General features: G+C 39.1%; 1 protein-coding gene across 2 annotated transcripts in view; it reads left to right on the top strand.

Moving 5' to 3' along the window:
• LOC114381894 (mediator of RNA polymerase II transcription subunit 13-like) overlaps nt 1–12595 on the top strand; it is a 55890-nt gene that overhangs the window by 33913 nt on the left and 9382 nt on the right. For both annotated transcript variants that reach the window (XM_028341119.1, XM_028341118.1), the window contains exons 15-20: nt 3026–3269; nt 3367–3508; nt 9213–9300; nt 9436–9514; nt 9971–10266; nt 10508–11573. In XM_028341119.1, the coding sequence (XP_028196920.1) occupies nt 3026–3269; nt 3367–3508; nt 9213–9300; nt 9436–9514; nt 9971–10266; nt 10508–11573 (1915 nt within the window). The remainder of the gene's footprint in view (nt 1–3025; nt 3270–3366; nt 3509–9212; nt 9301–9435; nt 9515–9970; nt 10267–10507; nt 11574–12595) is intronic.

Below are 12595 nucleotides of genomic sequence, written 5' to 3'. Positions count from 1 at the left end.
CCTTCTGAATCATGTCACATGGCACATATATGTTGACTATAACCATCCTTTGCCCGTCCGGGACCCATATTCCCTCTAGGTAGATGAATCCTTGCCCACACACCTTCCTGTCCAATCTGAAAGAGCTTTCATTCCACAAGCATAGCAGGCCTCCTGCTCTACTGATGACAGGTTGCATTTTCCATTTGACATTTGTATCTCCCCATAAGGCATGGCAAATATAATTATCTAAGTGTTCCTTCTTAGTTTCTTGTAAACACAGCATGTCTGCTCTCTCCTTTCTAATCATTCTTCTGATTGCAGCCCATTTCACTCCCCTCCCTAGCCCCCTTATGTTGTATGTAATAATCTTCATTATCCAGGCCTCCTGTTACCCAACTTGTTGGCCTCCTCCTTATCCGTCACCTCCATCTTCATAAATTTTGTGACCACTGTTGCATCTCCTTCCTCGCATGTAACTCCTAGGTTTTGTGCCATCTTCCATTGTGCTGAGGCTTCCCTTATTTGAGCACATGTCTGGTGGCTATCTTTTTGCAAAGGAGTCTGAGTTTTAAGCTGTGCTTCGACTGGTGCTGTTGTCTCTGCCACTTCTTCCGACCCACTGCCTCTGGTTCCTGGTGAGAAGTTCTCCTGGTTCTCAATAACACTACTGACTTTGTTCTGGGCGTTATTATCTGTTTTTCTTAACAACCCAGCAGTGTGCTCTTGGTCCAGTTTCTTTCTACACCCTCAACTTCTTGAGTACACCTTTCCCATGTGCCTTGGGCCTATTTGTTCACAATGGGTATTTCTTTCTGCACCCCCTGGTTTGTCACGTAGGTAATCTTTTGAGAGGCCCATTGAGGGCCCACCATCCTCCACATTTTGTAAGACAACGCATGGAGTTGTGGCCTCTAATTCAAAATTTGCTAACATCACTAGGTCCGCCTCATTCCCACTAACCTTGCAATTTTCTGATTCCATTAAAAGTTCCTTTTCCGAAATTACAGCTACTACCTTTCCTACCTCCTTAAGCAATTCCTTCTCCATCTTGTCTCCATTTGTTTTATCCTCTTTCCGTAAATGGCTGCTAGGGGTGCGATTTGACTCATCAGCAGTCCCTTGTGCCTGTAATATTTTACTTTTGTCAGGCCTAAGGTTGCTTCGGTCAGTTTCTCTTTGAACATTCCAGGTTTCTGGTATGGCCAACTCACGTGTTGTCGACAGTGACCTCTGGTTACTGACCTGTGGGTTGACAGGCTGGTATTGTCCTTCGGTCCGTTGTGTCACCGTGACTACTTGATCTTTCTCGCCTCCCGTTGCACTTGGCCGAGCATCCTCCGGTGGCAGTTAAGTATCAGACATCACGTCTCCATTCGTCATTTGTGTTCCTGCTTCATTGTCACTGTCGACGGAGCGTATTTCCTTCGATGATCCTATAAATCTTCTCCCCCAACATTTGCATCTATCCTGGTTATAATAAGTTTCTTCAACCATGTGCACGGTGTACTCTACTCTGTTAATCCATACTGAGACCTTATGTTGGATTAATGGTGGTTGTGGTGTCTTAACTAGTATCCGCCTCCTATCCAGCCTGTGGAGTTCGTCCATGTCATCATCCACCTCCACCACTTCTCTGACCGCTGTTGCAATCTGTTTAATGTGCTCCATGTCCCAGGCATGCAATGGTATACCCCAACATAAGAGCCAGACCAGACGGTGCCCAGTCCTCAATTGAGGGGTCCACTTTTCCAACGAATAGAATAATGCCGAATGTTGTTCATTTACTTCCTCCGTCATTTGTGCAGCTTTGGTCTCTGTAAGGCCCATTAGCAATACCATATCATCTCCGATATATTTCGGTGTGATGTCGTCTTACCCAGTCCACATAAGGCCGTCTTCTATCCTGTCAAACAGTGTGAGGTTCCTCAGTCTTCCCACCCATGTCCTATTTAGCCATGTCTTTTCGTCCGCAGGTATGTTCATCTGCACCGATGAGTGAGATACAGGTCCGGCTGAACTCAAAACTGTTTGATTCCTCCCTGGGGCTAGTTTCTTGTTGTGGTGGTTTTGACTTTTCCTGTTGTCGTTCTCTACTGTCTTCTCCGCGTACCATCCTCTCTCTGCCATGCATCTTTAATCCTCTTACTACCAGGTTGTCCAGCTTTCTCTCCAACGTCGTGACATCCTTCACCCCCTTAAATCTAACAAAGCCATATCTCTTTCCCACTTATTACGATTTCTTGCGATGAATACCTCTCGAACGTCCCCCCATTTTTTAAACATGTACCACAACTCGGTTTCATTCATATCTTCAGGAAATCTTGTGAAATAGAATGAGTTTAGTCAGATGCATCCCTCCAGTTTCTCCTAATTATGCGCTGCTGGCCATACCCATCTCTGTTGGGGTACCGTTGGGATCCTACAGTCACCCACTCTCTGTTTCTCTCACCCCCCTCCCCCCACTCTCTCTCTCTGTTTCTCGCTCTACCTGTCTCTCATCTCAGTTTATGAATATAACATCAAAAAGAAAGTGCTAAGGTGAAATATAAGCTAGGAAAATAATAATCATTAAATGCTCCTATTTCCAACAAGATAAGATGCTGATCCCCTTGTGTAAGATATCACCTTCGATTTTCTGTTCTATGCTTATATTGACTCCATGTAATATTCTCAATATTCTGATTTATTGAGTTGTTTAGTCATTAATCAGCTCGTCTGTCTATGTCATAAGGATTTGACGATATTTTACAATTTTTGTTGACTGCCTAACACCAGCCTCTTAGATTGACTATGTTAATTGACAACTGGTGAGAGGCTTTGTTGTAGTTTATCAAATTAGAAATCTGTCTAATGATTTGTGATGGGATGTTATGAATTCTTTGTCACAGTCCCCTCCCACTTACTAGTTACTACTTACTATTATTGGTTATCTCATGGGGTTGCTTATTTTAGGGCTTTACGATATTAGATAATAGTCAATGGTATTGTTGCTTGGTTTCTGTTCCATTTTTTATACTTATATTCCAGTATTTTGAATTCTCAGGTTGATGCATCCACTGTCATTAGTTTGCTGCAGTCTGACATAAAAACGGCTTTGAAATCTGCTTTTTCCAATTTGGAAGGGCCATTATCTGTAACTGATTGGTGCAAAGGACGCAATCAATTGGTTGATACTGGAAGCATAGTTGATGGAGTTTCTGCTGAATCCAGCATTAATGAATGTAGGGATTCTTCAGAACCAATGAGTCCATCCCAATCATCTGTTGGTGGATCTTCCAGTATTAAGGGTAGAAGTTTGTGTCGACATTAGTGGAGGTTTCTTGTTCATTATTATACTACTACTAATTATACTAATACTGTAATACAATTTGATTGCTATTGCAGTTTCCAACTTGATGGATAAGGTGGATGAGACTTCTCAAAGGAGATCTGGCCAGGATTTATGCAGTACAGAGTTAGAGCAGCTATCATGTTCCCGGCTAAAACCTACTCTCATTGCTCTTCCATTTCCTTCTATACTTGTAGGGTATGTACACTTGTTGTCATTTATGTTTATAGAAAAGTAAGTTTGAATACATAATTGCCTTATGGTGCAAGGCTTTTCATAGTATTTGAGTGCATTGGGTTGGGTGGTTTAGATGATTATGATGCTGCATAGGGTTGTTCTTATTACAAGATAAATAAATGGTGCTCGGGATTAAGCTTAATTTGAACATGCATTGCATAAGCATGGCTCATACAAATAAACTAACGGAGAATGACCAAGTGAAAAGAGTTAGGCATCGATAACGATGGGTAGGGTTTGGATATGATACTATAGTATCTATTCCCAACCAACTTTTAAAAGAACTTTTTCCTGCACTCATATTTGATCGGATAGCAACTTCAGTGTCCATCCCCATGTCTTATATCTACCTATATACTTGCTTCTATGACATGCATTTTAGTTAAATGAAATATGTTTTCTTTTTAATGTACCTTATTTTTTATAATCAACTAAATCTAGTAAAACAAAACTGCTGTTTAATATTAAACTAAAATTCTATTTCTATGATTGGTTGGATTGGGGAACAGCTGACTAATCTTAACTAGATGAAGATGAAGCCACAAAGACATTAGATGACAAGAGTTAGGACAAAGTTTTGAAATGAGAATACAGTGTGTGGAGACTGATAAGTCACCAACTAATTTGTGTTAATTGTATAATATTTTTTAATTTCAAATTTATATATCAAATAACATGTGGCTGAGGCAAGATGGGTATTAAAGTAATTAGATTTGCATCTGTTGAATAAACTGAGAGAGAAGGAAGAGAAAACTTGTTGAACATAAAGGCTAATTTTATTGATTATCAAAAGTTAATTACAGAAGTTTATAAAAGAGGTATATATAGACCTCTGTTCTGTTATTGTAACAAATTGTAACTAACTAACTGAACCTAACCAACTCTAACTGATTCTAACCAACTCTAAGATAGGTGCTGTCAGCAAAAGCTAGCAGCCCTTACAATTAGTTTACAGAACTGTTTTCACAGTTGACTAACAACATACTCTAATACCCTCTCTCAAACTCAAGGGGAAGAGTTTTCAGGAGAAACACTCTTCACATTGAGTTTTCCTTGAAGAACTTCAAATCGTGATGCAGAAAGAGGCTGGGTGAGAATATTAGTCCACTGATCTAGAGATGGAACATGGACAATAGTAAGCTGCTTGGCGAAAATCTTCTCTCCTACAAAAAAGACATCAATTTCCATGTGTTTGGTACGGCTGTGAAAAACTAGATTGTGTGCAATAGAAACTGCACTCTGATTATCACAAAAAATAACAGGAGTAGTGAATGAAATTTGCAATTCTGTTAGCATAGTATGAATCCAAGTTAATTCAGTGGAAGTCTGAGTTATACTGCGATACGATACTCAGCTTCTGTACTAGACCTGGCAGTAACTTTCTGCTTTCGAGACCACCAAGAGATTAAGTTTGTACCAACAAAAATAGCAGTCCCTGAGGTAGAGCGCTCGTCATCCACATCTGATGCCCTGTCAGCATCACAAAAAGCTCGAATAACTAAGGGTTTTGTAACAGATGTAGGTTGAAGAAGCAAACCATGAAACAAAGTGCCCTTCAGATACCTTAATATCCTTTTTACCACTGTCCAGTGAGAATCCAAAGGAGCAACCATAAATTGGAAAACTTTGTTGACAGCAAAACTTATCTCAGGTCTAGTAAGGGTAGCATACTGTAATGCACCAAACCAACTATAGACCTGTATAAGGTTGGATCATGAAAAGCATTAGCACTATGTCGAGAGAACTTGTAGTTGGATACCATTAGAGAAGAGAGAGTGAGCTTCATCCATGTTAGTCTTGTGAAGTAAATCTCTAATGTATTTGGTCTGAGTCATAAGGATAGAACTGTTGGGTAGATACTTGATTTCCAGACCCAGGAAATAATCTAGATGATCAAGCTGCTTGAGCGAAAAAGAAGGGTTTAACTTGCATGTAATCTGCTGTATTTGTGAAGGTGAACTACCTGTTAGAATGATATCATCCACATAGACCAGGAGATAAACAACATGCATCTGTTGGCAAAAAATGAATAATGATGAATCACTTTTGCTTCCAATAAAACCAAATTGCAGTAAAGTAGATTTTATCCTGTCAAACCATTGCCTTGGAGCCTGTATTAAGCCATAAATGGCTTTGTTGAGTTTGCATACCAATAACTTATCTGTAACTTCAAAACCAGGAGGCTGAGTCATGAAAACAGTTTCTTCAAGTGACCCATTCAGAAAAGCATTATTTATATCAAGTTGAAATAATTTCCACCCATAGACAAAGCCAAAGTAAGGATGATCTGAATAGTAACAGGTTTGATTGTAGCGCATGAGTTGAGTTTCATGTCCATAGAGCAACGCTTCAATCTCTGCGATGGACAGAGTTCGCTTTTTGCTTTCGATAACAGAAACCACCGACGTGTAATCTGACGATAGTCCTTCAAGCAGCGTGTCAACGTATTCCTCATGACGAACAGGGACACCAACACCAGCAAGTTCATCCACAAACCCTTTGATTTTTCGCAAGTACTCAGTTGTTTTGCCGTCAAGAGTAACTACTCTCATGGCAGTGCGAAGTTGTCGTGCTCAAGTTTTCGTGTGAAGGCTAAAATGCTCATGAATTTTATCCCAAACCTAATAGGAATGATCTGAACCAAGAACACGCAACAACACTGATTTAGGAAGAGTTGACTGCAACCATACCAAGAGTGTTTGATCTTGGACTTCCCAGGCTTCATAATCAGGGTTGATATGATTAGTAACACGATCATCTTCTGTGAGATAACGAGGAGGAATAATCGGATTAACCACGAAACGTTGCAATCTGTGTGACTTAATAACTGGTTCAACATGTTGACGCCTGTGAAGATAGTTGGAATTATCAAGTTTTTCAGCCACAGAGTTGGGAAATGATTGGGGAATTGAACTGGAAGGAGCAGAAGCCATGAACACAGAACATTGGACCTTGTAAAGGAACTAGGAATTCAAAAAAATGGCTCTAGATACCATGTTGAATAAACTGAGAGAGAGAAGGAAGAGAAAACTTGTTGAACATAAAGGATAATTTTATTGATTATCAAAAGTTAATTAATAAAAGAGGTATATATATACCTCTGTTCTGTTATTGTAACTAACTAACAGAACCTAACCAACTCTAAGATGGGTGCTGTTAGCAAAAGCTAACAGCCCTTACAATTAGTTTATAGAACTGTTTTCACAGTTGACTAACAGCATACTCTAATAGCTTCAAAGCTTTTTCAGGTAAATACCTGGATCCAAATCCTTTTAGTGGGTAATTTTGTCCCAAATTACAGGATATCAGATTGCGTTGTTGTATTGTTACCTAGAGTTCAATGCGTGAACACTCACATAAGGCAAATCAGGTAAGATGGTAGGGTTGCTGCTTTATGCAATGTTATCAAAACCAGACCGGATTGGCTGGTTCAACCAGAAAACCTGCCTGGTGTCTGGTCCAATACACCCATATAACCAGAGCTACTAAAAACTGGCCAAACCAGTGAAAACTGACGGTTCTATGGGCTGAACGGGTTTCTGGAAACAAACCAAAAAAACGAGAAGATAAAAAATGAAGCGGAAAAAGATGATGTATAGAGAAGGAAGGACTAGTGTAAAAACGAGAGGCAAGCAGAGTAGTGCGACTATGGAAGAACTCTGGTGGGCTTGCAATGGCGCAAAACGAAATGGTGGCTGCAAATGGCACCTCTTGGCATCATCTGCTGGTGGTGGGTTAGAATTGTGGCTTTGATAGAGGAAGAAGAAAAGACACCATTCATGTATCTTGAATTTCTAATAAAAGCTCAATACTCTACTGAATAAAAGACAAAGGGTGAAAGACTCAATGAGCATTGCAACTCATGAGGCACATTGAAACTTACCAACACACACTTGTTGCCTATCATCTGCTTTTTACTATTGCATTTCACTTCATATAATTAATTTTTATAAATTAATATTTTTTATTTTAAATTATCCTATATTAATCCTAAATATATACTAGTACTTTTCCCTTAAAGTAATTATTATCGTAGATTATTATTTTGAAAAAAAATTAATGTATTTGATGTTTGGCTAGGAAAAATTAAATAATAATCCTATGAATAATTTTAATGTTATCAAGTCTATATTATCAGTTAATATATTTTCTTGTAAATTTAAAAATATTATTTAATAACATAACTGGTTCAACCACGATTCAACTATGGCTAAACCATTGAAGCTTTAATCAGTGTCTTGACTGGTTCAATGACCGGTCCGGGTTTAAAAACATTAGTTTTATGACCTAGAGTTCATGCATTGAAGTCCTGGAAACAGCCTCTCTGCTTGTGGGGCATAAGTCTGCTTACATGTACCTTCTATATACTGTAATATGGTATTAGAGCTAGGTTATTCTTAACAGAGGAATAACGAAAGTGGTTCTCCACCGAGGACCTATTGCCCCCAATGAACCTTTCTGCTCGCTGCATATCTTCCAGCGACCCTTTCTCCTTTTCCAATGCTTCTCCAGCAACCGCTATCACATGCCAAACAATTTTCTTTTCTTTCTTTCAGCATGCGTTTTTCTGTTTGCATGAACAGTAACATGAAGCGCTGTGAGCTTCCGTTCACCATTGCTGAGTCTTCTTTCTCCAGCGCAACCACACTCACGGAATCGCCCCCCTCTGGCAAGCAAAACTCTGCTGCACACGAACCCATGCAGGGTCCTGGTCCATGAACTTCACGCACATAACACGTGACGCATCTCCGGCTAGTGTCACACTGATCTTCTCTCCCTCCACCTCAAGGCATCCTAGGGGGATCTTTTTGCTTTTTTCACCAGTGAACAGTACCTGTTGCCATCACGGAAGATTGCCACGCCGTCCACGTGCGCAGCCAACTCAAAACACCACTGCATGCAGCCCCACGCAGGGCCCTGGCATGTGAAGTTCACGCACATAACGCGTGACGCATCTCCAGGGAGCATCACACTGGTCTCCATCGTCACAGCAGGCCTTCTTTTCTATTGGGTTTACCACATTTGTAACAAGCTTGGTTCATATCACACATATGCTCCAACTTGAGGGGGAGTGTGAGATTATGTTTTGATAGTATTCCTGATATCTATTTCCTATTAATCAGAAATTGATTGATCTTGTAATCAATACTGATTTTCTTTTCTATATTATAAATAGCATGAGGTGTGGTCAACATTGACACACAACATTACACACTAAAACACTATTATAATTATATATGAAATTCAGAACTTATTCAAGTTATCCGTCCTTCTTAAAAGCTTATGCTTGTTTAGTAAAAGTGCAAGCTCAGCTCGGCATTATAGCATATGTTGAATATAGTTGAATGTCATTAATTTTCAGGAATTGAACACTTAAAATACTATATATAGAATAGTCTTAGTTAGTAGATTGAGCAGTAATATAAAAATGGGATATGTTTGTATTTATTTATGTATAAAAATACACACTACGATTTGATTCTCATGGAATTCAGCCATAAACAATATCAGGGTGCTAAAAATAACCCAATAGATTAATCACTTGCTTATTTGCTGGTATATTGTCCATCATATATTGAATATGATAAGAATGCTAGCACAGCAGGCATCTGGTACTGTAAAGTTTGGTATTTAGTTAACCACTCATGCAAAACATGCCCAATAGGTATCAGGATGATTGGCTCAAGACATCAGCAAACTCTTTGCAGCACTGGGAGAAGGCTCCTCTAGAGCCCTATGCTCTACAGAAACCTGTAAGTTCATTATCACTTATGGCTGCTGTTACTAATGGAACCTTGTCTATCATATAGCCTGACTTAATTACCCGATGGGTAATGAACTTAAGAACTTGCTTTCATTTAAATCATTATATGCATTGTTGGTTGCAGATTACCTATCATGTTGTATGTCCCGACATTGATCCCCTTACTTCTGCTGCTGCTGATTTTTTTCAACAACTAGGAACAGGTAAATAGTGGTAATTATGCTTCAATTAATTTATAAGGACTATTTGATGATGATTACAAAATGCATATTTGCAACGTATTATGCTTTATGATGGATTTGATAATTTTTGTATTTATGTCTACTTATTTATCATGTATTATTGACAGTAAAAAGGATGGAAGAAAATGTGGAGAAACCATAGCTAAATCCTGTCTCTTAGGAAAGAAAAGTCATATCTTTTTTATGGATGTAGATGCTATTTGAGGTGCTTAGAGCATTTTGTGTTTCTGGACTTTCTTGTGTGTTGTACTAGTTGAACTTGAATGCAACAATAGCTGATTGCTGTTGCAGAGCAGAATGCATCCAGATTGCTATGCATTGTGACTGCTGATTTAAGTTTCACCTAATTTTTTTCCCTTCACTCGGATTATGTATTGATTTGTTCTTTTAGTCTGATTTTGCTTTTATTCTTTTCAGTGTATGAGACATGCAAGCTAGGTACTCATTCACCTCAAGGCTTGGGGAATCAGATGGAGATAGAGTCCGCAAAGTTGTCATCTTGTGGTTTTGTTTTACTTGATTGCCCCCAATCAATAAAGATTGAGAGCAGCAATGCATCTCTTGTTGGTTCAGTAAGTGATTATTTTTTATCTTTATCTAATGGTTGGGACCTGACTAGTTATCTCAAGTCTCTTTCAAAGGCACTTAGAGGTTTGAAAATTGGCTCTTGCTTTTCTACAAACCCCGGCGAAGGAAGTAACAGTTCATGCTTGGTAAGTGACTTGTTTAGTGGCTCAATTTTGTAGATTGAATGGTTATTTTGTTCCCTAAGTGCTAATCAGACCAAATTATGATGAGGCTTTAACAGCCTAGTTGGTTGTTTGAAGCATTAATGACATGACACTGTTCATAGAAGAAAATAGTTTTCTCAAAGCATATTTCTCTTTTTTTTTTTAAATCGTAGATCTACGTGCATTGATGCTTTTGATCTCATTTTTTCCTTCTTACATTTAGGTAATCTATGTGGTGTGCCCATTTCCTGATCCCACTGCAATTTTGCAAACTGTAATCGAATCTTCTGTTGCCATTGGATCGGTTGCCCAACAGTCAGATAGAGAGAGGAGATCTAGCTTGCACAGCCAGGTTGTGAAGGCATTAAGTGGCTTGACCACTGTCGATGAAGCTTCAGCGTCTAATATCCTTGTGCTTTCTGGGTTTAGTATTCCAAAATTGGTCTTGCAGATAGTTACAGTGGATGCCATTTTCAGAGTCACAAGCCCATCTGTTAGTGAGCTTGTCATTTTAAAAGAGACTGCCTTTACTGTATACAGCAAGGCTCGTCGCATTTCACGTGGAATCTCTAGTGATTTTGCTCAATCTGCATTTCCTAGATCTCATTCTGTTTTGACACAAATGCCTTCTCTCATCTCTGGGATGTGGAAAGACTGTGTTGGTCCTCGAATGGCAGGACATTCTCTTCCAAGAGAGGGTGACATTGATGCTAGCTTGAGGCCTGGTACTTGGGATAATTCTTGGCAACCAACAAGGACTGGGGGGTTAAGCTGTGATCCAAGTAGAACTGGAGATAATTTTCTTTATGATGAAATTCGTTACATGTTTGAACCCCTTTTTATTCTCGCAGAACCAGGTTCTCTTGAAAATGGTATTTCAGTTATTGGTAGTCCCACTTCAGAATCTTCCAAGGCATTGGCAGATGACAGTAGTGGTAACTATGCACAGAGTACAAGTACAGCTGGAAATGCGGAGTCTGCTTCAAGCACTGATGGATCTGGGTCCGATCCGGAGACTCCTCCAAGCCTACATTGTTGCTATGGATGGACTGAAGACTGGCGTTGGCTCGTATGCATCTGGACAGACTCAAGGGGAGAATTACTGGACTGCAATATTTTCCCCTTTGGTGGAATAAGCAGCAGGCAGGATACAAAGGGTCTGCAGTGCCTATTTGTTCAAATTCTTCAGCAAGGTTGTCTGATACTTCAATCTTGTGATCCTGGCCTTGCAAAGCCTCGAGATTTTGTGATAGCACGCATTGGAGGTTTTTATGAGCTCGAGTACCTTGGTAAGTCTGTCTCTGCCTCTCTCTTGTGAGATATATGATATATAAATCAGTTTTGGGGCATGGTACATCCCCTCATGTAAAATGGCATGGCTGATGACATTGGCTAGGACATACGGTGTAATTTTCTGGAAGTTAATTGAAAAACACTTCTACAGTCCTAAAGATAATGACCAATTCACACATTGTTGCATACATGTGTGCATAAATTCCCTCTGGTACTATTTCATCTATCTAATACATATTTATTTTTGCTGAGCAAAAAAAAAAGTGTTCATAAATTCCCTGATATTGGCCATACCTATACTGATACCGGTGTCAGTTGAGACTGTTGAGTGAGAATTATTGCATAGTACCCAATGGTGATGTTATTTGCATGGTTATGAAGTGGTTGGTGGGTCATTTTTTCAAATTCTAATATATTATACACCACAGGACTTCTTAAAAAAATCGTGAAGTTTAAAACCAGTTCCATTGAAATTTGGGTGGGTCCAGTGTAGGTTTCGATAAGTTCAGTTATTGCCAATCTGTAATGTGTAAATGTAGCAGTGGTGTGCAAAAGCTTCCTTCTGAATTGTGTGAAGCAATATCTCACAGAACAAGTGAGCATCTTACTTGTAATAATGCAATTTAGCTGGCTCCATTTGTTTTAGTACATTCACACAAAATATTTTGGATTAAAAGCACAGTCACTTTTAATTCTCTAATTTATTTCATCAAATTATCAAGTGATTTCATGTCAGAAAATTCAAGAATAAAAGAAATTAGAAAATTCATTATCTCCTCTGTCATGTTATAACTAATTATTATTATTAGAGAAAATTACATTGACACCCCATGTGGCTTCTTCAAATTGCACACAATACCTCTGCCTTTTTAACGTTCACAGTGACCCCCCTTAGAGGGGTACACATGCAATGCATTTATTGAGAAACAGGGCATGTCACTACAATGTATTTCAAACAATTAAGGGGGTTATTGTAGGGGTTAAAAAGGTAAGGTATCATTTTCATCTTGAAGAAACC

Source organism: Glycine soja, chromosome 13 (genome assembly GCF_004193775.1).
Source record: "Glycine soja cultivar W05 chromosome 13, ASM419377v2, whole genome shotgun sequence".
Lineage (NCBI taxonomy): Eukaryota > Viridiplantae > Streptophyta > Magnoliopsida > Fabales > Fabaceae > Glycine > Glycine soja.
This window is presented reverse-complemented; position numbering and strand designations above follow the sequence as displayed.